At 48.0% G+C, this 25,642-nt stretch overlaps 2 protein-coding genes across 4 annotated transcripts in view; one reads left to right on the top strand and one right to left on the bottom strand.

Moving 5' to 3' along the window:
- The window catches only part of adck5 (aarF domain containing kinase 5), a 69,928-nt gene extending 58,440 nt beyond the window's left edge, over positions 1 to 11,488 (top strand). For both annotated transcript variants that reach the window (XM_085987324.1, XM_085987325.1), the window contains 2 exons: positions 9,700 to 9,816; positions 10,696 to 11,488. In XM_085987324.1, the coding sequence (XP_085843450.1) occupies positions 9,700 to 9,816; positions 10,696 to 10,801 (223 nt within the window). In that variant the 3' untranslated portion in view covers positions 10,802 to 11,488. The remainder of the gene's footprint in view (positions 1 to 9,699; positions 9,817 to 10,695) is intronic.
- A 1,568-nt stretch (positions 11,489 to 13,056) lies between these two features.
- The window catches only part of cpsf1 (cleavage and polyadenylation specific factor 1), a 104,083-nt gene continuing 91,497 nt past the window's right edge, over positions 13,057 to 25,642 (bottom strand). For both annotated transcript variants that reach the window (XM_085987322.1, XM_085987323.1), the window contains 8 exons: positions 24,432 to 24,584; positions 22,794 to 22,970; positions 21,239 to 21,305; positions 18,684 to 18,731; positions 16,801 to 16,956; positions 16,545 to 16,674; positions 13,831 to 13,969; positions 13,057 to 13,402 (listed from right to left, as the gene is read on the bottom strand). In XM_085987322.1, the coding sequence (XP_085843448.1) occupies positions 13,355 to 13,402; positions 13,831 to 13,969; positions 16,545 to 16,674; positions 16,801 to 16,956; positions 18,684 to 18,731; positions 21,239 to 21,305; positions 22,794 to 22,970; positions 24,432 to 24,584 (918 nt within the window). In that variant the 3' untranslated portion in view covers positions 13,057 to 13,354. The remainder of the gene's footprint in view (positions 13,403 to 13,830; positions 13,970 to 16,544; positions 16,675 to 16,800; positions 16,957 to 18,683; positions 18,732 to 21,238; positions 21,306 to 22,793; positions 22,971 to 24,431; positions 24,585 to 25,642) is intronic.

The following is a 25,642-nucleotide window of genomic DNA, read 5'->3' as shown; positions in this document are numbered from 1 at the left end:
CGAGTGGTACAGCCTGGAGTCTGGGTCTGATGTACACTGACACTCTCGAGTGGTACAGCCTGGAGTCTGTGGGTCTGATGTACACTGGCACTCTCGAGTGATACAGCCTGGAGTCTGATGTACACTGGCACTCTCGAGTGGTACAGCCTGGAGTCTGGGTGTCTGATGTACACTGGCACTCTCGAGTGATACAGCCTGGAGTCTGGGTGTCTGATGTACACTGGCACTCTCGAGTGATACAGCCTGGAGTCTGATGTACACTGGCACTCTCGAGTGATACAGCCTGGAGTCTGGGTGTCTGATGTACACTGGCACTCTCGAGTGATACAGCCTGGAGTCTGATGTACACTGGCACTCTCGAGTGATACAGCCTGGAGTCTGGGTGTCTGATGTACACTGACACTCTCGAGTGATACAGCCTGGAGTCTGTGGGTCTGATGTACACTGACACTCTCGAGTGGTACAGCCCGGAGTCTGTGGGTCTGATGTACACTGGCACTCTCAAGTGGTACAGCCTGGAGTCTGTGGGTCTGATGTACACTGACACTCTCGAGTGATACAGCCCGGAGTCTGTGGGTCTGATGTACACTGACACGCTCGAGTGGTACAGCCTGGAGTCTGGGTCTGATGTACACTGACACTCTCGAGTGGTACAGCCTGGAGTCTGTGGGTCTGATGTACACTGACACTCTCGAGTGATACAGCCTGGTGTCTGATGTACACTGGCACTCTCGAGTGATACAGCCTGGAGTCTGTGGGTCTGATGTACACTGGCACTCTCGAGTGGTACAGCCCGGAGTCTGTGGGTCTGATGTACACTGACACTCTCGAGTGGTACAGCCTGGAGTCTGGGTGTCTGATGTACACTGGCACTCTCGAGTGGTACAGCCTGGAGTCTGTGGGTCTGATGTACACTGGCACTCTCGAGTGATACAGCCTGGAGTCTGTGGGTCTGATGTACACTGACACTCTCGAGTGATACAGCCTGGAGTCTGTGGGTCTGATGTACACTGGCACTCTCGAGTGATACAGCCTGGAGTCTGGGTGTCTGATGTACACTGGCACTCTCGAGTGATACAGCCTGGAGTCTGTGGGTCTGATGTACACTGACACTCTCGAGTGGTACAGCCCGGAGTCTGTGGGTCTGATGTACACTGACACTCTCGAGTGATACAGCCTGGAGTCTGTGGGTCTGATGTACACTGGCACTCTCGAGTGATACAGCCCGGAGTCTGTGGGTCTGATGTACACTGGCACTCTCGAGTGATACAGCCTGGAGTCTGGGTGTCTGATGTACACTGACACTCTCGAGTGGTACAGCCCGGAGTCTGGGTCTGATGTACACTGACACTCTCGAGTGGTACAGCCTGGAGTCTGTGGGTCTGTTGTACACTGACACGCTCGAGTGGTACAGCCTGGAGTCTGGGTGTCTGATGTACACTGACACTCTCGAGTGGTACAGCCTGGAGTCTGAAGTACACTGGCACTCTCGAGTGATACAGCCTGGAGTCTGGGTGTCTGATGTACACTGGCACTCTCGAGTGATACAGCCTGGAGTCTGATGTACACTGGCACTCTCGAGTGATACAGCCTGGAGTCTGGGTGTCTGATGTACACTGGCACTCTCGAGTGATACAGCCTGGAGTCTGTGGGTCTGATGTACACTGGCACTCTCGAGTGATACAGCCTGGAGTCTGTGGGTCTGATGTACACTGGCACTCTCGAGTGGTACAGCCCGGAGTCTGTGGGTCTGATGTACACTGACACTCTCGAGTGGTACAGCCTGGAGTCTGGGTGTCTGATGTACACTGGCACTCTCGAGTGGTACAGCCTGGAGTCTGTGGGTCTGATGTACACTGGCACTCTCGAGTGATACAGCCTGGAGTCTGTGGGTCTGATGTACACTGACACTCTCGAGTGATACAGCCTGGAGTCTGTGGGTCTGATGTACACTGGCACTCTCGAGTGATACAGCCTGGAGTCTGGGTGTCTGATGTACACTGGCACTCTCGAGTGATACAGCCTGGAGTCTGTGGGTCTGATGTACACTGACACTCTCGAGTGGTACAGCCCAGAGTCTGTGGGTCTGATGTACACTGACACTCTCGAGTGATACAGCCTGGAGTCTGTGGGTCTGATGTACACTCGCACTCTCGAGTGATACAGCCCGGAGTCTGTGGGTCTGATGTACACTGGCACTCTCGAGTGATACAGCCTGGAGTCTGGGTGTCTGATGTACACTGACACTCTCGAGTGGTACAGCCTGGAGTCTGGGTGTCTGATGTACACTGACACTCTCGAGTGGTACAGCCTGGAGTCTGAAGTACACTGGCACTCTCGAGTGATACAGCCTGGAGTCTGGGTGTCTGATGTACACTGGCACTCTCGAGTGATACAGCCTGGAGTCTGATGTACACTGGCACTCTCGAGTGATACAGCCTGGAGTCTGGGTGTCTGATGTACACTGGCACTCTCGAGTGATACAGCCTGGAGTCTGTGGGTCTGATGTACACTGGCACTCTCGAGTGATACAGCCTGGAGTCTGGGTGTCTGATGTACACTGGCACTCTCGAGTGATACAGCCTGGAGTCTGATGTACACTGGCACTCTCGAGTGATACAGCCTGGAGTCTGGGTGTCTGATGTACACTGACACTCTCGAGTGATACAGCCTGGAGTCTGTGGGTCTGATGTACACTGACACTCTCGAGTGGTACAGCCCGGAGTCTGTGGGTCTGATGTACACTGGCACTCTCAAGTGGTACAGCCTGGAGTCTGTGGGTCTGATGTACACTGACACTCTCGAGTGATACAGCCCGGAGTCTGTGGGTCTGATGTACACTGACACGCTCGAGTGGTACAGCCTGGAGTCTGGGTCTGATGTACACTGACACTCTCGAGTGGTACAGCCTGGAGTCTGTGGGTCTGATGTACACTGACACTCTCGAGTGATACAGCCTGGTGTCTGATGTACACTGGCACTCTCGAGTGATACAGCCTGGAGTCTGTGGGTCTGATGTACACTGGCACTCTCGAGTGGTACAGCCCGGAGTCTGTGGGTCTGATGTACACTGACACTCTCGAGTGGTACAGCCTGGAGTCTGGGTGTCTGATGTACACTGGCACTCTCGAGTGGTACAGCCTGGAGTCTGTGGGTCTGATGTACACTGGCACTCTCGAGTGATACAGCCTGGAGTCTGTGGGTCTGATGTACACTGACACTCTCGAGTGATACAGCCTGGAGTCTGTGGGTCTGATGTACACTGGCACTCTCGAGTGATACAGCCTGGAGTCTGGGTGTCTGATGTACACTGGCACTCTCGAGTGATACAGCCTGGAGTCTGTGGGTCTGATGTACACTGACACTCTCGAGTGGTACAGCCCGGAGTCTGTGGGTCTGATGTACACTGACACTCTCGAGTGATACAGCCTGGAGTCTGTGGGTCTGATGTACACTGGCACTCTCGAGTGATACAGCCCGGAGTCTGTGGGTCTGATGTACACTGGCACTCTCGAGTGATACAGCCTGGAGTCTGGGTGTCTGATGTACACTGACACTCTCGAGTGGTACAGCCCGGAGTCTGGGTCTGATGTACACTGACACTCTCGAGTGGTACAGCCTGGAGTCTGTGGGTCTGTTGTACACTGACACGCTCGAGTGGTACAGCCTGGAGTCTGGGTGTCTGATGTACACTGACACTCTCGAGTGGTACAGCCTGGAGTCTGAAGTACACTGGCACTCTCGAGTGATACAGCCTGGAGTCTGGGTGTCTGATGTACACTGGCACTCTCGAGTGATACAGCCTGGAGTCTGATGTACACTGGCACTCTCGAGTGATACAGCCTGGAGTCTGGGTGTCTGATGTACACTGGCACTCTCGAGTGATACAGCCTGGAGTCTGTGGGTCTGATGTACACTGGCACTCTCGAGTGATACAGCCTGGAGTCTGTGGGTCTGATGTACACTGGCACTCTCGAGTGGTACAGCCCGGAGTCTGTGGGTCTGATGTACACTGACACTCTCGAGTGGTACAGCCTGGAGTCTGGGTGTCTGATGTACACTGGCACTCTCGAGTGGTACAGCCTGGAGTCTGTGGGTCTGATGTACACTGGCACTCTCGAGTGATACAGCCTGGAGTCTGTGGGTCTGATGTACACTGGCACTCTCGAGTGATACAGCCTGGAGTCTGGGTGTCTGATGTACACTGGCACTCTCGAGTGATACAGCCTGGAGTCTGTGGGTCTGATGTACACTGACACTCTCGAGTGGTACAGCCCAGAGTCTGTGGGTCTGATGTACACTGACACTCTCGAGTGATACAGCCTGGAGTCTGTGGGTCTGATGTACACTCGCACTCTCGAGTGATACAGCCCGGAGTCTGTGGGTCTGATGTACACTGGCACTCTCGAGTGATACAGCCTGGAGTCTGGGTGTCTGATGTACACTGACACTCTCGAGTGGTACAGCCTGGAGTCTGGGTGTCTGATGTACACTGACACTCTCGAGTGGTACAGCCTGGAGTCTGAAGTACACTGGCACTCTCGAGTGATACAGCCTGGAGTCTGGGTGTCTGATGTACACTGGCACTCTCGAGTGATACAGCCTGGAGTCTGATGTACACTGGCACTCTCGAGTGATACAGCCTGGAGTCTGGGTGTCTGATGTACACTGGCACTCTCGAGTGATACAGCCTGGAGTCTGTGGGTCTGATGTACACTGGCACTCTCGAGTGATACAGCCTGGAGTCTGTGGGTCTGATGTACACTGACACTCTCGAGTGGTACAGCCCGGAGTCTGTGGGTCTGATGTACACTGACACTCTCGAGTGGTACAGCCCGGAGTCTGTGGGTCTGATGTACACTGACACGCTCGAGTGGTACAGCCTGGAGTCTGGGTGTCTGATGTACACTGACACTCTCGAGTGATACAGCCTGGTGTCTGATGTACACTGGCACTCTCGAGTGATACAGCCTGGAGTCTGTGGGTCTGATGTACACTGACACTCTCGAGTGGTACAGCCCGGAGTCTGTGGGTCTGATGTACACTGGCACTCTCGAGTGATACAGCCTGGAGTCTGGGTGTCTGATGTACACTGGCACTCTCGAGTGATACAGCCTGGAGTCTGAAGTACGACTGGTCTGTTTATTTTGTTCTCTTCAACTCCTTGACTTTGGTCACAGATGATCCTTGTCATTGAACTCTGAGCGTGCCATAAGAACATAAGAAATAGGAGCAGGAGTAGGCCAATTGGCCCCTCGAGCCTGCTCCGCCATTCAATAAGATCATGGCTGATCTGATCCTAACCGGCAATCCACTATGACAGGACTATCTCCTGAATCTAACAGCATTAGACACACGAAAACAGGAGCAGGATCAGGCTACACGGCCCCTGGGCCCGCTCCGCTACCCACAGGGCCATGACCTATCCGAACCTAGACTCATGTCCAAATTCCTGCCCGCTCCCCGTAACCCTTAATTCCCTTTTCTACTAGGAAACTGTCTATTTCTGTTTTAAATTTATGTAATGATGTAGCTTCGACAGCTTTTTGGGGCAGCATATTCCATGGACCTACCACCCTCTGAGTGAAGTAGTTCCTCCTCATCTCAGTTTTGAAAGAGCAGCCCCTTATTCTAAGACTATGCCCCCTAGTTCTAGTTTCACCCATCATCTGGAACATCCTCCCTGCATCCACCCGATCCAACCCCTTCATAATCTTATATGTTTCAATAAGATCGCCTCTCATTCTTCTGAACTCCAATGAGTAGAGTCCCAATCTACTCAACCTCTCCTCATATGTCCATCCCCTCATCCCCGGGATTAATCGAGTGAACCTTCTTTGTACTGACTCGAGAGCAAGTATGTCCTTTCTTAAGTATGGACACCAAAACTGTATGCAGTATTCCAGGTGCGGTCTCACCAATACCTTGTACAACTGAAGCAATACCTCCCTATTTTTATATTCTATCCCCCTAGCAATGAAAGCCAACATTCCATTGGCCTTCTTAATCACTTGCTGCACCTGCATACTAACCTTTTGAGTTTCGTGCACCAGGACCCCCAGATCCCTTTGTACTTCAGTACTTTCAAGTTTCTTGCCATTAAGATAATAACTTGCTCTACGATTTTTCCTGCCAAAGTGCATAACCTCACACTTTCCAGTATTGTATTCCATCTGCCAAATCTCTGCCCACTTACTTAGCCTGTCTATGTCCCCTTGCAGGTTTTTTATGTCCTCCTCACTCACTACTTTCCCTCCCATCTTAGTATCATCTGCAAACTTTGACGTGTTACACTCGGTCCCCTCCTCCAAATCGTTAATATAGATTGTAAAGAGTTGGGGACCCAGCACTGACCCCTGCGGAACACCACTGGTTACTGATTGCCAGTCTGAATATGAACCATTTATCCCAACTCTCTGCCTTCTGTTAGATAGCCAATCCTCTATCCATGCCAGAATATTACCCCCAATCCCGTGATTTTTTATCTTAAGCAATAATCTTTTGTGTGGCACCTTGTCAAATGCCTTTTGGAAGTCTAAATACACTACGTCCACTGGTTCACCTTTATCCACCCTATATGTTACTTCCTCAAAGAACTCCAGCAAATTTGTCAAACATGACTTCCCCTTCATAAAACCATGCTGACTTTGTCTTATTAAATTATGATTATCCAAATGTCCTGTTACTGTCTCCTTAATAATGGACTCCAAAATTTTACCTACCACAGATGTTAGGCTAACCGGTCTATAGTTTCCAGCCTTCTGTCTACTGCCCTTTTTAAATAAGGGTGTTACATTAGCAGTTTTCCAGTCTGCCGGGACCTTTGCTGAGTCCAGGGAGTTTTGGAAGATTATTACCAATGCATCCACAATCCCTACCGCCACTTCCCTCAAAACCCTGGGATGTAAGCCATCAGGTCCAGGTGATTTATCCGCCTTGAGTCCCATTATTTTACCAAGTACTACTTCCTTAGTGATTTTAATCGTATTTAGCTCCTCCCCCCCTATAGCCCCCTGCTTGTCAAGTGTTGGGATATTCTTGGTGTCCTCTACTGTAAAGACTGATGTAAAATATTCATTCAGTGTTTTTGCCATCTCCATATTTCCCACCATTAATTTCCCGGTCTCATCCTCTAAGGGACCAACATTTACTTTAGCCACCCTTTTTCTCTACATACAGCCTGCTCCTAGGTCTCTGCTAAAGGCAATCCTAAACCAGCCAGTAAAAGGTTTGTCAGCAGTGATGAAGGGGAAATGCCTGACACAAGGCACTAGTGTGTCCGGTCTATACTCTGTACACTGCCCATTATAGCTTTCTTTAAAATTCATTCTTGTGGGCGTCGCTGGCAAGGCCAGCATTTCTTGCCCATCCCTAATTGCCCTGGCTATTAAGAGTCAACCACATGGCTGTGGGTCTGGAGTCACATATAGGCCAGAGTAAGGACGGCAGATTTCCTTCCCTAAAGGACATTCGTGAACCGGATGGGTTTTTAACAATCCGTGCGTTTTATTCCACATTTATTAACTGAATTAAAATTCCCCAGCTGCCGTGGTGGGATTTGAACTCCGGTTTCCAGATCATTAGTCCAGGCCTCTGGATTACTAGTCCAGTAACATAACCGCTATGCTACCGTTCCATTACGTTGCCCAGTTCCCACGTTCTCCTCTGCTCCACAATCGGGCAATATGGAAACCAGGGAAAACTCAGCCAGCATGCTCTGGATGGTTTTTTATAAAGTTTACTTGCTTCACTGAGGTGATGATTTGAGGTAAACATTAGGTATTACTTCAAAGTACTCCGAGTGGGACCAAGGAAATGAGTGAAGAGTGAAGGTATCAGAAAAATGTCTTGCTCAGAGTTAGAAATGTTCTAGCCAACGTATCTAGTAAAGTTAGAGGCTAGAGCGCTGGAGTCATTTGAAACACCATTAAATTTTTTTAATTATTTGCTGATGGGATGTGGGCGTCGCTGGCAAGGCCACCACTTTTTTATATTGCCCATCCCCAATTGCTCTTGAGGAGATGGTGGTGAACCACCTCAGTCCATGTGGTGAAGGTACTCCCACAGTGCTGTTAGGGAGGGAGTTCCAGGATTTTGACCCAGCAACGATGAAGAATCGGTGATATATTTCTCAGTCAGGATGGTGTGTGACTTGGAGGGGAACTTGGAGGTGGTGGTGTTCCCATGCGCCTGCTGCCCTTGTCCTTCTAGGTAGAAAAGGTCGCGGGTTTGGGAGGTGCTGCCGAAGAAGCCTTGGCGAGTTGCTGCAGTGCATCTTGTAGATGGTACACACTGCAGCCACGGTGTGCCGGTGGTGGAGGGAGTGAATGTTTAAGGTGGTGGATGGGGTGCCAATCAAGCGGGCTGCTTTGTCCTGGACGGTGTCGAGCTTGAGTGTTGTTGGAGCTGCACTCATCCAGGCAAGTGGAGAGTATTCCATCACACTCCTTACTTGTGCCTTGTAGATGGTGGAAAGGCTTTGGGGGGTCAGGAGGTCAGACACACGCCGCTGACCTGCTCTTGTTGCCACAGTATTTATGTGGCTGGTCCAGTTAAGTTTCTGGTCAATGGTGACCCCCACGATGTTGATGGGGGATTAGGCGATGGTAATGCCGTTGAATGTCAAGGGGCGGTGGTTAGACTCTCGCTTGTTGGAGAGTCATTGCCTGGCACTTGTGTGGTGCGAATGTTACCTGCCACTTATCAGCCCAAGCTTGAACGTCGTCCGGGTCTTGTTGCACGCAGGCATGGACTGATTCATTATATGAGGAGTTGTGAATGGCACTGAACTGTGCAGTGATCAGCGAACATCCCCATTTATGACCTTATCATGGAGGGAAGGTCATTGATGAAGCAGCTGAAGATGGTTGGGCCTGGGGCACTGCCCTGAGAAACTCCTGCAATGATGTCCTGGGGCTGTGATGATTGACCAACCATCTTCCTTTGTGCTAGGTATGACTCCAGCCAGTGGAGAGTTTCCCCCCGATTCCCATTGACTTCAGTTTTACTAGGGCTCCTTGATGCCACACTTGGTCAAATGTTGCCTTGATGTCAAGGGCAGTCACTCTTCCCCTCACCACGATGGAGAGTTGGTGTGCCAGAGAAATGGGCTTTGATGAGCAGAATGGACTTCTTTAGGAACTTGTTCTGCATGATACAGATGTGCAGAGGATGATTTGGGTTTATTGTATATTGGGTGGTGTAGCAAACAGGGTGAGACAGGAGAATACTGTAAAGAACAGAGAGATCAGAGCCGTTACTAAGATCCGCTGTAAGACATGAAGATCTTATACTGCTGATAACAGACTTCACATAACCTGAGGCAGGCTACAGCAAGCGATTATTAACTGTGTTTGACCTTCTGTACGTAACATGAATCCAGGCACAACTTTGTGGGACGGTGGATTTCACAGGTAGGAGACGTGCTCTGTGCAGATTCACTGCTGGTATTTTGTTGACACGCAGCAACTCTCCCGGCATAAACATGAAGCTCTGGTTAAAGCCTAGTGGTGTAACCCTGACTACGTCTCTCCAGTGCTTTGTGTGGCATGGCTTTGGGCCAGGCCGAGTCTAGCTGCAGCACGTGAGCCTCCACATATGTATACCGGGTCTGGGTTCCTCGTTTGATTTGGGGACTTGTGTATTTCTGAACTCTGGTCTAGGTCAGAAACTACAAATCCATTGTGTCTTTCCTTGCAGTGCGGTCCAAGGGGGAAGTATGTTGACAAATAATCACAGCAGGGGATTTTGGAAAGTCGGTGCATTCAAGTGGATGAAGATGAAGTGGGCCAGCCTCCAATTTGAGATCAGTCTGAGGTAAGCCAAGAGATGCGACATTAATGAACAGCAAGTTCAGGTGAATTCTAGTAAAGCTGTTGTGCCTGCATGTGATTTCCATAGCTACAGACAAGGTCTTGACTCCTTTCTGGGGTACTACAACAACAACTTGTATTTATATAGCACCTTTAACGTAGTAAAACGTCCCAAGGCACTTCACAGGCGTGAAACAAAATTTGACACCGAGCTACATAAGGAGAAATTAGGGCAGATGGCCAAAAGCTTGGTCAAAGAGGTAGGTTTTAAGGAGCGTCTTAAAGGAGGAAAGCGAGGCGGAGAGGTTTAGGCAGGGAATTCCAGAGCTTAGGGCTCAGGCAACAGAAGGCACGGCCACCAATGGTTGAGTGATTAAAATCAGGGCTGCCCAAGAGGCCACTTAGAGGAGCGCAGATATCTCCTGGGGGGGTGGCAGGGGGCCTGGAGATTACAGAGTTCGGGAGGGGCGAAGCCATGGAAGGATTTGAAAACAAGGATGAGAATTTTAAAATCGAGGTGTTGCTGAACTGGGAGCCAATGTTCGGGTGTCAGTTGCCCCAGCACCTCAGCTGAGTGACAACGACTGTTGGCACACTGTGAACACTGGAGCATTTGCTGCCAAACCCAATCCTGTCTCCACCCACAACATCCACTTCCATTTGTAGGGCATTTGGGTAGCAGGAATTCATGCCACTTAATCTGACCCTAACCTCCATAATTGGCCTCTGCTCACCTGCCCACTTCTTTGAGAAGATATCATTGGGAAGGGTGGGGGTGGGGGGGGGGGGGGGGTGGAGACAATGCGCTCAAAAAGGACTGGATTACCAAGACCTGTCTGAAATTGTGGGCATTTGGTGACTGTATTCTCTGTTTATCCCTCAGGTCTGAAAGCCTGATGATGAAGGCTGTTTCAGTCATTATACGATTGTTTGTTTACTTTGGCCTGATCGCACCAGATGAAGATCTGTACAATTACCTGGTGCAGTAGCGGGCTGGGCTGTCGCTGGGAAACTTCTGACAGATGCAAGAATCTAGGTTCCTTTTTACCTCACTAACCAAAAGGGAGTCTGAAACGTGAAGCACGTGGTGACCATCTACACCAAGCAGCCGTGGCCCTTTTAGAGGACATTTTTACAATGCTGAAGGTTAAATGGAAGGACTGAAGGGATCTGAAGTCTCATTGTTCCCATAGTAACATTTTCAATCCTCCGATGGCGCTGTTCCATATCACGTAAGAGAACCACCTACAGCCTAAACCAACAAACAAGTGGTTTGCCCCACCCTGCACCATCAAGGCGATGAGAAATTCAGCTTTCTCTTTCTCTGTACCCAAGATTAATGAGCAGTTTTGTTGTGCCAATAGTCTGCTCCATTGGTTGGCATGGCCAGAAATCACATGATGGCTTGAAATGCATGAAAAAGGAGTTTGTTGATGTCCTTTTCAGGATGAAAGTTTTGCCTGTTGATATCGAAGTTCCTTCAACTCTTCCTCTCCCATTCCCATGATAGACTTTCTACTTTGCTTGTAGAAAAGTCAGGAACTAGCCAAGGCATTTGGCCCATTGAATCTCACCCATCGGACAAATTAACTCTCACATCATGGTACTTAATTGTATTTTGAGTAACATTGTTTTTAATGCTGGTATTTTGTTAAGTAAAGGTGTTTCTCCTGATATTTCCTTTGTCCCACTCTTGAGTATTTTGAAGCAATACTTGGGGTTTACCTCAGATCATCACCTCCCTAAGGCAAGTAAACTTCGTAAAAGAATGCTGGCTGTTTTCACGGTTTCTATATTGCCCAACTCTGCAGAGCAAAGGAGGTGGGAACTGGGCTATTTGTTAACCAGAAGCTGTAATAGGTGCTGAGTGTCGATACACTAGTACCTTGTGTCACGTATTTCCCCTTCATCTTTTAAATGAGATGTTAAACCGAGTCTCCGTCTGCCCTCTCAGGTGGATGTAAAAGATCCCACGGCACTATTTCGAAGAGGAGCAAGGGAGTATTTATCCCTCAACCAGCATCACTAAAAATAGATGATCCGGTCACCATCGTATTGTTGTTTGTGGAACCTTGCTGTGCGCAAATTGGGTGCTGTGTTTCCAACATTATAACAGTGACTACACTTCAAAAAAACACTTCATTGGCTGTAAAGCCCTTTGGAACGCCCTGATGGGCGCTATATAAATGCAATTAATTTCTGTTTCCAAAATGTCAAAGAGCAGGAATGTGTCCAGCAGTGGCAGGAATTCTGGAGACTCTGGGGGGGTTAGGACTTAATGACAGGTAATCACACTTAACTGCCTAAAATAGTCAGCCTGCTTAACAGTGTAATTGACACCTATGCTTCAGCGCCATTTGCCTAATGCAGGTGGCTGTCCAGGATAAGCGGGGACGGTGTAAAAATGGTGGGGACTGTACTCTTGGTGTGTGAGCAATGGCAGTGTTGGTACACTGCTGGAGTATGGGGCCTTGATGTCAGCTAACTCTGCACCGATCTGCAACCTGTGCCCTTGGCCCTGCACCTGTTTGTCAAATGCTTTTTCAGTGGAAGAAACGTGAAGAGGGCTTTCAAAATCAGGTGAAACTTGCAAGGAAGGAAGGTTGTTGCTTGAGAACTACCCTGAGAGAAAGATGAGCCACGTGGACATTGATCCCAGAGCTTCAGCTTAGAGTAATGTGCCAAACCCAGCAGTTCATTTGGAAAGGCACAGATCATAAAAAGCCATTCGGATCATTCCTGGTGCTGGATTTTCAACTGGAGCTATCTGCTCTAATTCCATTTTCCTGCTCTTTCCCTGTATATAGGTAGGGAATGCGAGTGAGACAAGGATGGCTCCCCACGCTGACTCTCGCACGAAGAACGGTCATTTAAATCAGGTGAATAGCAGACAGCCTCATGGGAATCAAAGTGCATCAGCAGTCAGCTCCTTTCAGAGAGCAAATGAGAGAATTGGGATAAATGCCATCAATTAACATTCAAATCAGAGACAGGATAGCAGATTGAGTTCAAGCAACTCGCCATTAAGAGTGGCTCAGGACTATGGGAAGTCAATCCACCACCTGGAATCATGCTGTCTGAGGCGAGAGAATGTTGTGTTCTAGGTTTGTTGCAGGAAAGCAAACTCCCTGGTCTTGGGAAGAGGAGTTTCTCCTTATTTCTCTGATCTTGCAGTTTCCAATCTACAAGATATTCCCCCATTTTTTGTGTATGAGGAGGGTAGAAGAAAGGAGTGAAAGTGGGGCAGATTTAAAAAAAAATCCTTTGTTTTCCTATTTGCATTACAAAATATTTTCAAGTATGAAAAACATACAATACAGTCAAGCAAATCCATATAAACGAATCAAAACTACTAAAACTGCCTCCGGCTGTTTGCAGCTCTTCATTCAGTCACATTGTAGAGAAGTGTCCTTTGGGCCTCAGCTTTTCCCCTTGTTTGTGTTGAGATGAGCTTTAAAAAAAGAAAACATGAGACCGTCGTGGGGGAGTTAAAGGTCGCCTGGCATCATCAGCACAATCTCTGGGTGTACGTCCAGTCTGCATCAGAAATGGGCAGTGACTCGATCAATCTCCAGCACATCTTCCAAAATCTGAAAGAAAAAGTTGTTAGAATGTGTCACATAACGTTATCAGGGGTGGGTAGCAGAAACCAGGAGGACCCCAGTCTATGTCGAGGTTTCTCAGCTCAGCCAAGGCAATGGGTTGGGATTGGACAATTGGTGTCAGCATGACTGGGTTAGGGAGCGGGGTAAAATGTTAGCCAGAGTTCCCACCCCGGATTGCTGGAAAGGGACATGTGGGGATCAGGTTTAGCTGTGATCATCTCTGCAACCAAAAAATGCCTGTTGAAACTCACTGGTGCGGCTCACAGCCCCGTGAGTGACTGATCACAACGGAATATGGGCCTGTGGGTGAGATTTGTGATTGACTTAACACTGGCAGTATTAACCCTGGCCGTCCCAAACGAGAATTAAGTGCAAACATCAGTTCAGCCTGTTGCGTTTGCCGCTATACTCACCATATCTGGTGTTGTGCCGATTTTCTTGGCCAGCTCACTGCGCTCCATGGTGCTGAGGTACAAGAACTTATTGAGCAGTTCACCGTCCAGAATGTTCCGCACTGCATTCTGCAGAGCCCGTCGATCGCACTGCAACATCCTGTGGCAGCAAAGGCGGAAAAAAATGCTTATCGTAGCACCCTCGTCCCCGAGTCAGAAAGCCGGGGGTTCAAGTCTCACTCCAGAAACTTGAGCACATAATCTAGTCTGGCACTTTAGTGCAGTACTGTCTGCCCTGGTGGGCATAAAGTATCCCGTGCCACTATTCGAAGCCAACATTTATCCCTCAACATCAGTGAAACAGATTTGGTCATTTATCTCAGTGCTGTTTGTGTCTGCAGTACAACAGGGACTACACTTCATCGGCTGAGGATGTGAAAGGCGCTATAGAAATGCAAAGTTCTTTATATACTTCAAATTTCCTCATTTCTAACTGCGTCCCCTGGTGTTTTAAGCCTTTACTACAATGAATCACTTGTTTGTATCCAGTGTCACGCATCTATACAGTACCGAAGAAAATGACAACATAGCAGGGAGAGACATTGGGAAGGGCGAACCAAGCTTGACAAATAGATGGGGCTTGAATCCGATTTTAACGGTGGTGGTCATGGGGCCGAGCGAGGCAGTGGAGACGTGATCAGCTGGTCTCGTGCCCGCAGATCATGTCACCAAGAAGCAGCATGTATTCTGAGGCAGGGGAGTGCCGAGTATAGACCGCTGAAGGTGACTGGGAAATAATTCACTTCTAGTCCTTATGCAGAACATATATGGGGTTTTTAAAAAAGAGACTCGCTAATGTGAGTGAAAGCTACTTACTAGATGGTAAACATCGATGTAAACCAGTGTGGGTCATCAAATCATATGCTGCTCATTGTAGGATAGTGTTTATTATAATAGGAAAAATAGCTTAACAATACAGAAGTCAGAATTACTATCCTTGTATTATGAGAATGTATTCTGTGTGATAGAGGCTAACATATTGTATCGATTAAAAGATATACAGGAAACTTTCGATTTACCGGCACCTAAATAACCGGAAATCTCGGTTAACCGGCAAAATTCAGGAGTAGGTTCAGGTAAGTTTTATTACTTGCCTTCCTCCATCTGTTGCTAAGCTACAGAGACGCTTGGAACTTCTGGCCATGGTTCTGAACCTGTTGCTAAGCAACAGGGTTTGTTGCTTAGCAACAGGGTTTGTTGCTTTATACGGAGCTCTCAGCTCCGTATCTTTTGGTTATCCGGAATTTTTGATGAACCGGCACCCCGTCAGTGCCGGATAAAAAAAAGTTTCCTGTAGATTTGCATTTATAAAGCCCCTTTCATAACCTCAGGATGTCCCAAAGTGCTTTACCACCATTAAGGTACTTTTGAACTGTAGTGACTTGTAATGTAGAAAACGTGGCAGCCAATTTGTGCACAGCAAGCTCCCACAAACAGCAACGTGGTAATAACCAGATAATCTGGGGGGGGGGGGGGGGTTTATGATATTTGGTCATTGGGATTGCACAGGGGAATGCTAAGTAAGCAGGAGGTGTCAGTTAATGCAATTTAAGAAATATCAAAGTGTCTGTAAGAATATAGCTAGTTTTTCTGTTATGGCGTGATGTTTATAACCGTGCAAATCGTTATCTTCGATACTCTCCCTGGAATGGTTTTATATGTGACACGCCAACTACTGGTGGAGTAGCATATGACAATATCAGAATTGATAGGTTCAGATCAAGTCATCTGACCTGTCCCGTGAGGGGTATAAATAGGTTCACTCTCAGTAATTCTTCAGTATTCTGTGCTGAGAACCCGCCAGGATTGGTTAGTAGACCCCGATGGATATCCTACTGCAGTATGTACAAAGATGTATAACTTGCTTGTACTGTGTCTATTAATAAAGCCAAATTGATTTACCTCTTGCGTCCAAACCTATATAATGTGGAGTAATTTACTCGGTTAATCTAACACTTCTAATTCTGCAGATTGGCATGAACCTGGCAATTTGATTTAGACAGGCCATAAGAAGGGCCAGTGCAGGAAATGGGAAAATTCACACTGGATGTTTGATTTGGCAAAAATAGAGCTTTATCCTTGATCTAACCAAACTCAATCTGGGACTCCTTAATGGGATAGTGTTGAGGGAGCTTTACTCTGTATCTAACCTGTGCTGTACCTGCCCTGGGAGTGTTTGATGGAGACAGTGTAGAGGGGGCTTTACTCTGTACCTGCCCTGGGAGTGTTTGATGGGACAGTGTAGAGGGAGCTTTACTCTGTATCTAACCTCTGCTGTACCCGCCCTGGGAGTATTTGATGGGTGCATAATTTGCAATTGTAGTCCATTTCCCCAACACTAACACCTCTTGTATAAGGAACATTAAAATTCACCTCTTTTATAAAAAAAAAAAGGTACCAGACCTGAAACGCTACAATCTTTGCCTCAGTTGGCAGACTTTCATCTATTTTCAACAGGTCTGATCAGATTTAGTGGCTTTCAGATTAAAAAGCAATCATAAGACAGGCAGAGAAGCTGAATCCATTCCACCTTGGAAGAGGAGATGATTTGGGACCAATTGGCTCATAAGCACAGGATACAAGGAGTTGTACTGGTTTTAAAGGAGATGACAATTTGAAGATTTAAGTACATAAAGAAATTCAGAGGTATGAGATGCTAAAGGCTGCGTTCTTACCTAAATGCCTTGGGGTTGAGGCCCGCGTGGTGAGGAATCATTGTGATCAGTGCGTTCTGTAACATCAGAAGACGCCGGTATGTCTTCTCCTGCATCGGTAATAAGAATCCCATCCCACCATCCAGTGTCGCTAGGAAACAAACCAAACATACAGAACCGATAAATGGTGAAACAAGAATGCAATCCCGCCATCACTGGGAAATAACTCGACGGTGAAACGCGTCCAGTACTGATGCACTGGACAATCGATAGTTACCGAACCAGGTAATGTGTTTGTTCTCCCAAGCCAGGTTCTTCTTATTTGAACCGTCCATGATGCCACGACACGGGGTCCGCCAGAAGGCATTCACGTGAGCTGCAACATTAAAGTCCGCCCTTCGCAGCAGTCGAGTCCCTCCGTAGCTCTCTCTCGCTGAAAGAGAATAACCAGAGATTTCTCAAACATCAAGACTGGGTATAACAATCTGTTGTGATATATACAGGACAGCAGCGATCCCCGCTATAAAACAGTGCGTTATAATATACACAGAACAGCGATGATTGAGGAGTCAGCAGGTCGTGGGTTCAAGTCCCACTCCAGAGACTTGAGCACAAAATCTCGGCTGACACCCAAGTGCAGTGCTGAGGGAGTGCTGCCCTGTCGGAGGTGCCGTCTTTCGGATACGACATTAAACCGAGGCCCCGTCTGCTCTCTCAAGTGGACGTAAAAGATCCCATGGCACTATGTCAAAGAGGAGCAAGGACATTCTCCCTGATGTCCTGGCCAATATTTATCCCTCAATCAACAACACTAATTATCATTATCACATTGCTGTTTGTGGGAGCTTGCTGTGCGCATTTGGCTGCCCCATTTCCTACATCATCTTGTAACCTCCAGTCACGTTCTCAGTCACATAACAGTGACTACACACTTCAAAAGTACTTCACTAGCTCTAAAGTGCTTTGGGCCGTGCCGAGGTTGTGAAAGGCGCTATAGAAATGCTAGTCTTTCTTGCAAAGACCTAAATGGATATCCTAGGTTCGATCTTCAGTGTGTGCTGAGTTAGCCCCTGTCAGCTGGGACAGATGGGGGCTCTACAGCTAGCAGCAGAGCTGCCAGGATAGCGAGGGGACTGAGCAGGTCTCCCGTTCCTCACCGTTATCTAGTCACCCCCTACATATGTGGGCTCTGCCTGGGCTGTGATAGCTGATGTAGTCAAATAGCCCACTGAAACTCTCAGTCAAGGCTCACAAGTGAATAATGGCCCATTTGACGAGGCCCTCCTAGTTCTTGTGGAATGATACCCCAGCAAAGAATCAACGAGAGGGCGGAGAGGAGCGCTCACTCTTTCCACTTTCTTAGCCCTCACACAATATCCACTGGCTGTGAAGATCTAATCTAATAATTTTATTGTTTGCAGCTATCTGCTTGCTAATCAGTTGGAACTCTGTCCCTTAACCTCAGAGAGCTGAATCTGAGTGCAACGCAAGCTAATGCAATGTGATTGAATCCATCTTTCTCAGCTTTGCTTCAAGGCTACGAACTGTATATGTACAGGAGCATAGACACAAACACTGACAGCACAGTCTGCTTAGAAGGACAGCATCACCCGACGAAGCGTCTTGCAAACTTTATAAACAGAGTTATGCGACTGAGAATGTGACTGGAGGTTACAAGGCCTCAGGTGAGCAAATAAAAAGACTGCATTTCTATAGCGCTTTACAGCCAATGAAGTATTTTTTGATGTGTCGTCACTGTTGTAATGAAGGAAATGCTCCACAGAACACATGATCCTGTGCTGCTGAGGTTGGGTTTTTTCACAGTTGTGACAGCAGCAGGCCAGGGTTTAATTGCAGAGATGGATAAATATTCTGGACTTTCACCTGATTAAACAGGGAGCATTTACGCAAAACCTTCCCTCTGGAGATCAAGGAGAGAGGCCGAGTCCAAGATAGAGTAGATGATACATCACCTACGGAAGGAACAATTCGATTGGCAGTGGGCCCTGGCTTACATTCTTTAAGAAAGATTGTATTCCAAAACTGACCAATGGTACCTTTTCAGCACTGGCGGAGGAGAGAGAGAGCCGCAAAACCGCAAAGGAAAGACGGTGCCGAATGCACACCGCCGCACGGACAGCAATGACAAATGGCTCTTACCTTCTGGCTGATACATGTACACCAGGAGATTCTTCTCACGATCAGACACTGAAATCAAAATGAAAGAAAAATAGAGAGTCAGCGGCACAGAGCACTTAAAGAAGACCGGAGGGGATTGCTGAAGTACCGAGACCTCTTAAAATCTGCGGAGCTGGTAACACTGAAAACCTTCCAGGCAAAACCTCATGTTGCAAGATTCCAAAACTCCAACTGAACGTTTTCACAAATGATGGGCTGGATATCAGGAGAGAGGACAGCGAGAAGGGATAAAGGCAAAAGACAGAAAAAAAAACCGCTGGAAAACAAAGACAATTTTAAAAAAATTAACGTTTTGGGTGAAGATGCTTCTTCAGCGGTCACACCTCCAGCGTTACCCTGTTTTACAGACGCTTAAGCAGCTGCTGTGTTTTTCCAGCATTTTTTTTTAATGGCACAAAGTCATCGCCAGCAGACACTGCTTTCTACTGCAGGTGAGGACGCGGTAAGCTAAATCAGAACGCAAGGAGCTCGCACTATAAAGCAGGCAGCTACCCAGTGTAGAAAATGTGGATACGGCTCAAGGATCAAAAGATTAAGTGGACAAGACACCCAATTTGACAGCAGTCATTGAAATGATACTTTTTAAATATATACGACAGCAAAATACTGCAGATGCTGGAAATACTCAGCAGGCCAGGCAACATCCGTGGAGAGAAAATAGAGTCGACGTTTCGGGTCGAAACCCTTTTTCAAAACCGGAAAGGAAATGAAATAGATCGAAAGGCAGGGCTGGGAGAGAACAAAAGAAGTGGAGAGACATTAAGAGGTATTCAAAACCAGACGAGATGGTGATAGGACTAGTGGAGACAAAAGACGGCTCAGATTAGGTGTGAAATGTTCTGGCAGAATGAGACAGCTGCCATGTGGGAGAGAGAAAAAAAAGGAAGGGGGGGGGGGGGGGGGAGGGAAAGGGCCCAAAACAAAGGTGTGGATAAAATATAAGTAATAATGTAATAGGGGCCGAGGTTATGATCTGAAATTGTTGAACTCGATGTTGAGTCCGGAAGGCTGTAAAGTGCCTAATCGGAAGATGAGGTGCTGTTCCTCGAGTTTACGTTGAGCTTCCGTGGAACAATGCAAGAGCCAGAGTACGGTGAGGTCTGAGTGGGAATGGGGCGGTGAATTAAAGTGACAGGCAACCGGAAGCTCGGGGTCCCCCTTACGGACTGAACGGAGGTGTTCCGCAAAGCAGTCACCCAATCTGCGTTTGGTCTCCCCAATGTAGAGGAGACCACATCGTGAGCAGCGAATACAGTATACTAGATTGCAAGAAGTACAAGTAAATCGCTGTTTCACCTGGAAGGGGTGTTTGGGGCCCTGGACAGTGGGAAGGAGGGGGGAGGGGAGGTATAAGGGCAGGTGTTGCATCTCCTGCGCTTGCACGGGAAGGTGCCGGGCAAAGGGGAAGGGGTGCTGGGCGTGATAGAGGAGTGGACTAGGGAGTCTCGGAGGGAGCGGTCCCTACGGAATGCTGAAAGGGGAGGGGAAGATGCGTTTGGTGGTGGGATCACGCTGGAGGTGGCGGAAATGGCGGAGGATGATCCGTTGAATGTGGAGGCTGGTGGGGTGAAAGGTGAGGACAAGGGGAAACCCTATCGTGGTTCCGGGAGGGAGGGGCAGGGGTGAGGGCAGGAGTGCGGGAGATAGAACGGACACGGTCGAGGGCAGTGTCAACCATAGTATATATATTTTGACTATAAGAGATTTAATACTTGACCTGTAGTTCAAAGGAATAACCAATAATGTTAATTAGTGCACCATGTCTCCAATTGATGGAAGTTTGGGGGAATCCAGAACAAGGGGGTATAATCTTAAAATTAGAGTTGGGCAATTTAGGAGTAAAATCACAAAGTACTTCTTCACACAAAGGGTTGTGGAAATCTGGAATTCGCTCCCCCGAAAGGCTGTGGATGCTGGGAGTCAAGTGAAGCTTTCAAGACTGAGATGGATGGATTTTTGTTGGTTAAAGGGTATCAAGGGATATGGAACCAAGGCGAACAAATGGAGTTGTGTTACAGATCAGCCATGAAATGATGAATGGCGAAACAGGCGCGAGGGGTTGAACGGCCGCCTTCTGTTCCTATGTACTGAAAGTGAGGACGCGGTAAGCTAAATCAGAACGCAAGGAGTAAGGAGGTCGCACTATAAAGCAGGCAGCCAGCCAGTGCAGCGAACGTGGATATGGCTCAAGGATCAAAAGGTTAAGTGGACAAGACACCCAAATTTGACAGAAGCAGACAGAGCTTGGTGCTAAATAAAGCAGGAGGGAGATGAAAGGGTCTGAGTTTGTTCTACAGGATCAACAGGCTGTTCTTTCTCCTCCCTCTGTGTTCTCAGGTTTGTCTGGGGGAGAAAGTCATTACTAACGGTAACATGATTGGTGAGTCCCATCTGGTTAAATTGCAAGGTGCAAGAGTCCGTGAGTTGTCTCATTAGTACTTGAACACAGGGTCGTGCAGGGGCAGTAAGGAGAGAAAAGCAATGAGCTACAATAACAGTCCCGGACAGTAACTCACCGAGGAATCCCAGCTGAGAGTTGTCCACCATGAATTCTATGCTGTACACTTCCAGAAGTTTGGGATCCTGGAGACAAGTCACAAACGGTTAGAGGTGAGCTTTAAAAAAAACACCCACACACTGCATCAATCTATCTTCTTGAAATGTCCTCCCCTTCCTTTGGCTGAAGAGGTTTACCTTTTCCTGGGGTACAATTCCACGGTGACTGGGCGCCCTCTGCTACTTTACCCAGATGGCCAATGCCGGACAGTGCGTGTCCATAGATGGGCATCACAGCCCAAGACTGACCCTTGACTCACCTGATGACCCTACACATGTCTATTTACCAGCGGTTGTGGGGGGGTGGGTCACTGATTAGTGGTCAGAAGTGGGAATCTTAAGCCAGTTTTCCCCTCCCCAGCACAGGGGGGCCCGGAGCTGGGGCCAACTGTGTTGCTCCAACTGCTGCCTTAACCAGCTGACTCAGCAAATAGTCGGGGCTGATCCTGGAACCTTCCTGCTCTGCTGGGCTGATACTCGTTGCATTAACCAGCGAGGTTTCATACACAAATTGATTTTAAAAAACCCCAAGGGTCAAAGGGCACACAATGCTTCCAACATGAAATTTCGATCACCATCACAGTTTTATCCCCTGCTTTTAACAGGACCCGACTAATGTTGGACGTTACTGAAACTCATCTTAAAAGTTTGCCCTGTGTTGAGGCTCCTTGGTGACTTCATTGATAAATAAACCACCAACGAGTCCTAGACGGTCGGTGCTGACCTCAGCTAAGATACTGGCCGGGGTCCTATGTTTGGCCTCAGTCCCCTCTGCAGTAGGGCGAAGACAGAGAAATCCATCAGGTTCCCTGTTCCTCGGGGCTATCCAGCGAACCCTGCTGGACAGGAAGGGGCTTGGGTGAGATGCCCCAACGTCTGACCAGTCTGCCAGCACACTCACATGAATAAAGGCTCCTTTGGTGAGGTAGCAAAGGACGGCCACGCCTATTGATTTATACCCCAGTGTGAGTCAGCATCTTCATGAGAGGAGGAGGGAAACAGACTGCCAGGGTGGGCCATTTGACATTAATGTTTAGCCACCCAACGCTGTGGACCTTACCAGCCGTGACTACCCTCCCTGTTAGCTTGCAGGGATATCCTCTTAGATTTAAGAGGAATAGCCTCCATTAGGAGAGGAGGAAAAATGTCTTCACTCAGAGGGTGGTGAATCTTTGGAATTCTCTACCCCAGAGGGCTGTGGATGCTCAGTCGTTGAGTATATTCAAGACAAGAGATCGATAGATATTTGGACTCTAAGGGAATCAAGGGATATGGGGATAGTGCAGGAAAGTGGAGTTGAGGTAGAAGATCAGCCATGATCTTATTGAATGGCGGAGCAGGCTCGAGGGGCCGTATGGTCCACTCCTCTTATTTTCTTATTGTACTCGGCTTCACACCTCAGTAAGAGAGCAAAATGTCCATGTTGTCCCATTACCCCATAAGGAATGAATGCTTTAGAGCTGCTGCCGTCATTGGGGACCAGTACAAATGGTCTGCACTGTGCTGCACACGTACCCTGCTAACAAGGGACAGCGTCTTACTCTCCTCTTGGTAGCGGAGGATGGAGACGCTTTTCATGACGTCTGCCGCCATGATGAAATTCTTGACACTGATCATCTGGTGGATGTAGAGCTGAGTGTCGATGAACGCCATTCCCGTCAGATCGTCGTCTTTCAGGCTCCACAGGAAAATCTGTACAAGAGAGGTGTCATCATGTGGTGTTAGTGGGCAGAAGATCCAGAAGGAAAAATACTCACAATTCTCTCTCAAGTCTTTCCAATTCTGGAATTTTAAATGAAACAAAAATAGAAAGGACTTTCATTTCTATAGCGCCTTTCACGTCTTCAGGACGTCCCAAAGCGCATTAATCAGTGATTTACTTTTTGAAGTGTAGTCACTGTTGAAATGTAGGGAACGCAGCAGCCAAATTGCGCACAGCAAGCTCCAACAAACAGCAACGAGATAAATAACCAGGTAAAATTTTTTTTATTGATGTTGCTTGAGTGATAAATGTTGGGTCGGGACACTGGGAGAACTCCACTGCTCATCGTCAAAATAGTGTCATGAGATTTGTTACATCCACCCAAGAGGGCAGACGGGGCCTCAGTTTAACATCTCATCCAAAAGATGGCACATCAGACAATGCAGCACCCCCTCAGTACTGCACTGAAGTGTCAGACTAGATTAAGTCCACTCCGGAGACTTGAACCCGCGACCATCTCATTCAGAGGCACAAATGCTAACAACTGAGGAAAAAGCCCAACGTCCTACTGCATACAGAATGCAAGTACTGCAGCAATAACAACCTCCTAACTAGCAACCGAGGCAAGGTTAAGCAAATTAACAGTAATGTCAAAAGATCATATAAACCAAGACAAGTGACAGTGTCTTGTGACAAGTGTGACTGAGCTGAGGAGAATGATTAAAATAGCTGGTATTGTTGGTGGTGGTTGGGAGCACAGTGGCAAGTCACAGAGTTCGCACTGAGGTATTGGCCAGAGAGGATCCAAAGGATTAATGCTTCCAAATTTTACCACCTTCTTGTAATCTACTTGCAGCGTGGGCTCCCAGCTTGAGGGGGGGGGGGGCACCAGCAGAGTCACCGGGGTGGCACAGGGCAGGGCAAGAGCTTCACTCTGGGTTCAGATTCTTTCATCGACTGAGACGGTGATGCGGAGTGATGGGTTCTTTCAATTGGAATACAAGTCGAAGGCAAGAAGTCACGATCTCGAGATAAGCGCCAAGTAAGCACAGGGGGAGATTAGAAGAGACTTTTTTGCCCAACGGGTTACGGGAATGTGGAATGCTTCACCAGAAGTGTGACTGATGCTAAATTGATTGCAGCATTTAAAAGGTACTGGACCGCCATTAAAACAAATGAAAAAGGGTGTGGGGAAAAAGCAGGAAAATGGGATTCGTGTGGGAAGAAAGTAGGAAAATGGAGTTGTGTGAAATCAGCCCACGAGAGACTTAAATTTATCCTCTCCTCCTGTGCTGATAATCTCCATGTTTTGCCGCATGAGCCTCTGGGATAGGTAGGTGAGTAAAGCACTGATAACGGACAACATGCTGGTGTTTACAAGACACGAAATAGGAAATGTGCTGACGTTTCATTGCACGGCGCCGGGGGGGAGGGGGGGGAGCTGCGGGTACCTTCTGTCCGATGGCCGAGACGAGGTAACCGTTGCAGTTACACAGCGCCGTCACCGGGCCCTTCTGCTCCTTCTCGTACAGCACTTTGAATTTGTTCTTGGTCAGGGGCTGGCCAGGTTCAGGCACAACTTCAATCACATCGAGGATCAGAATCTGGAGAGAAAGAACAAAAATAATAAAGAACCGTTCTTTTATTTTGGCTTCACTGTATTGGCAGATGTCTCAAGGGGCGTGCGACCTTTCCCCCTCCTTCATTGGCTGTAACAGCGCTTTGAGACATCCTGAGGTCATGAAAGATGCCATAGAAAGGCAAGTCTGTCTTTTACAATAGCAAAATACTGCGGATGCTGGAAATCCGAAATAACAGCAGAAAATAACTTGGCAGGGGGATGGGGTACAGAGTGGAGCTATAGTAGGGGGTGATTTACAGCCAAATACAGAGGGAAAAACAAGTCAGCTGGGAAGGCAGAGCAAATATGTGAAGGCAAAAGAGAATATGGCAGGGCTGGAAGGCATTTATTTTAATGCAAGGAGTCTTGCAAATAAGGTGGATGAACTGAAGTTGTTGTTGAACACATGGGAGTACGATATTGTTGCTATCACGGAGACATGGTTGAGGGAGGGTCAGGACTGGCAGCTCAATATTCCGGGGTATAGAATCTTCAGGCGAGACAGAGGGGGGTGTAAAAGGGGAGGGGGTGTTGCAATATTAATTAAGGAGTCAATTACTGCTGTAAGGAGGGATGATATATTAGCGGGTTCCTCTAATGAGGCCATATGGGTAGAACTTAAAAACAAAAAGGGGGCAAGCACTTTGCTGGAAGTGTACTATAGGCCCCCAAACAGTCAGGGGGAGATAGAGGAACAGATATGTAGGCAAATCTCAGAAAAGTGCGAAAATAATAGGGTAATAATAGTGGGGGATTTCAACTTCCCCAATATAAATTGGGATAGTCAGAGTGTGAAAGGCTTAGAGGGTGCAGAATTCTTAAAGTGCATCCAGGAGAGCTTTTTGAGCCAACATGTAGAAAGTCCTACAAGAGAGGGGGCGGTACTGGACCTAATTCTAGGGAATGTAGCCGGGCAAGTGGTGGAAGTGTCAGTAGGAGAGCATTTTGGTGACAGTGACCATAATTCGGTGAGATTTAAGGTGGTCATGGAAAAGGACAAAGACGGCCCGGAAATAAGGGTTCTAAATTGGGGGAAGGCCA

Source organism: Somniosus microcephalus, chromosome 5 (assembly GCF_052327205.1).
Source record: "Somniosus microcephalus isolate GS21.2 chromosome 5, FLI_Smic_1.0, whole genome shotgun sequence".
In the NCBI taxonomy this organism is placed as follows: domain Eukaryota; kingdom Metazoa; phylum Chordata; class Chondrichthyes; order Squaliformes; family Somniosidae; genus Somniosus; species Somniosus microcephalus.
This window is presented reverse-complemented; position numbering and strand designations above follow the sequence as displayed.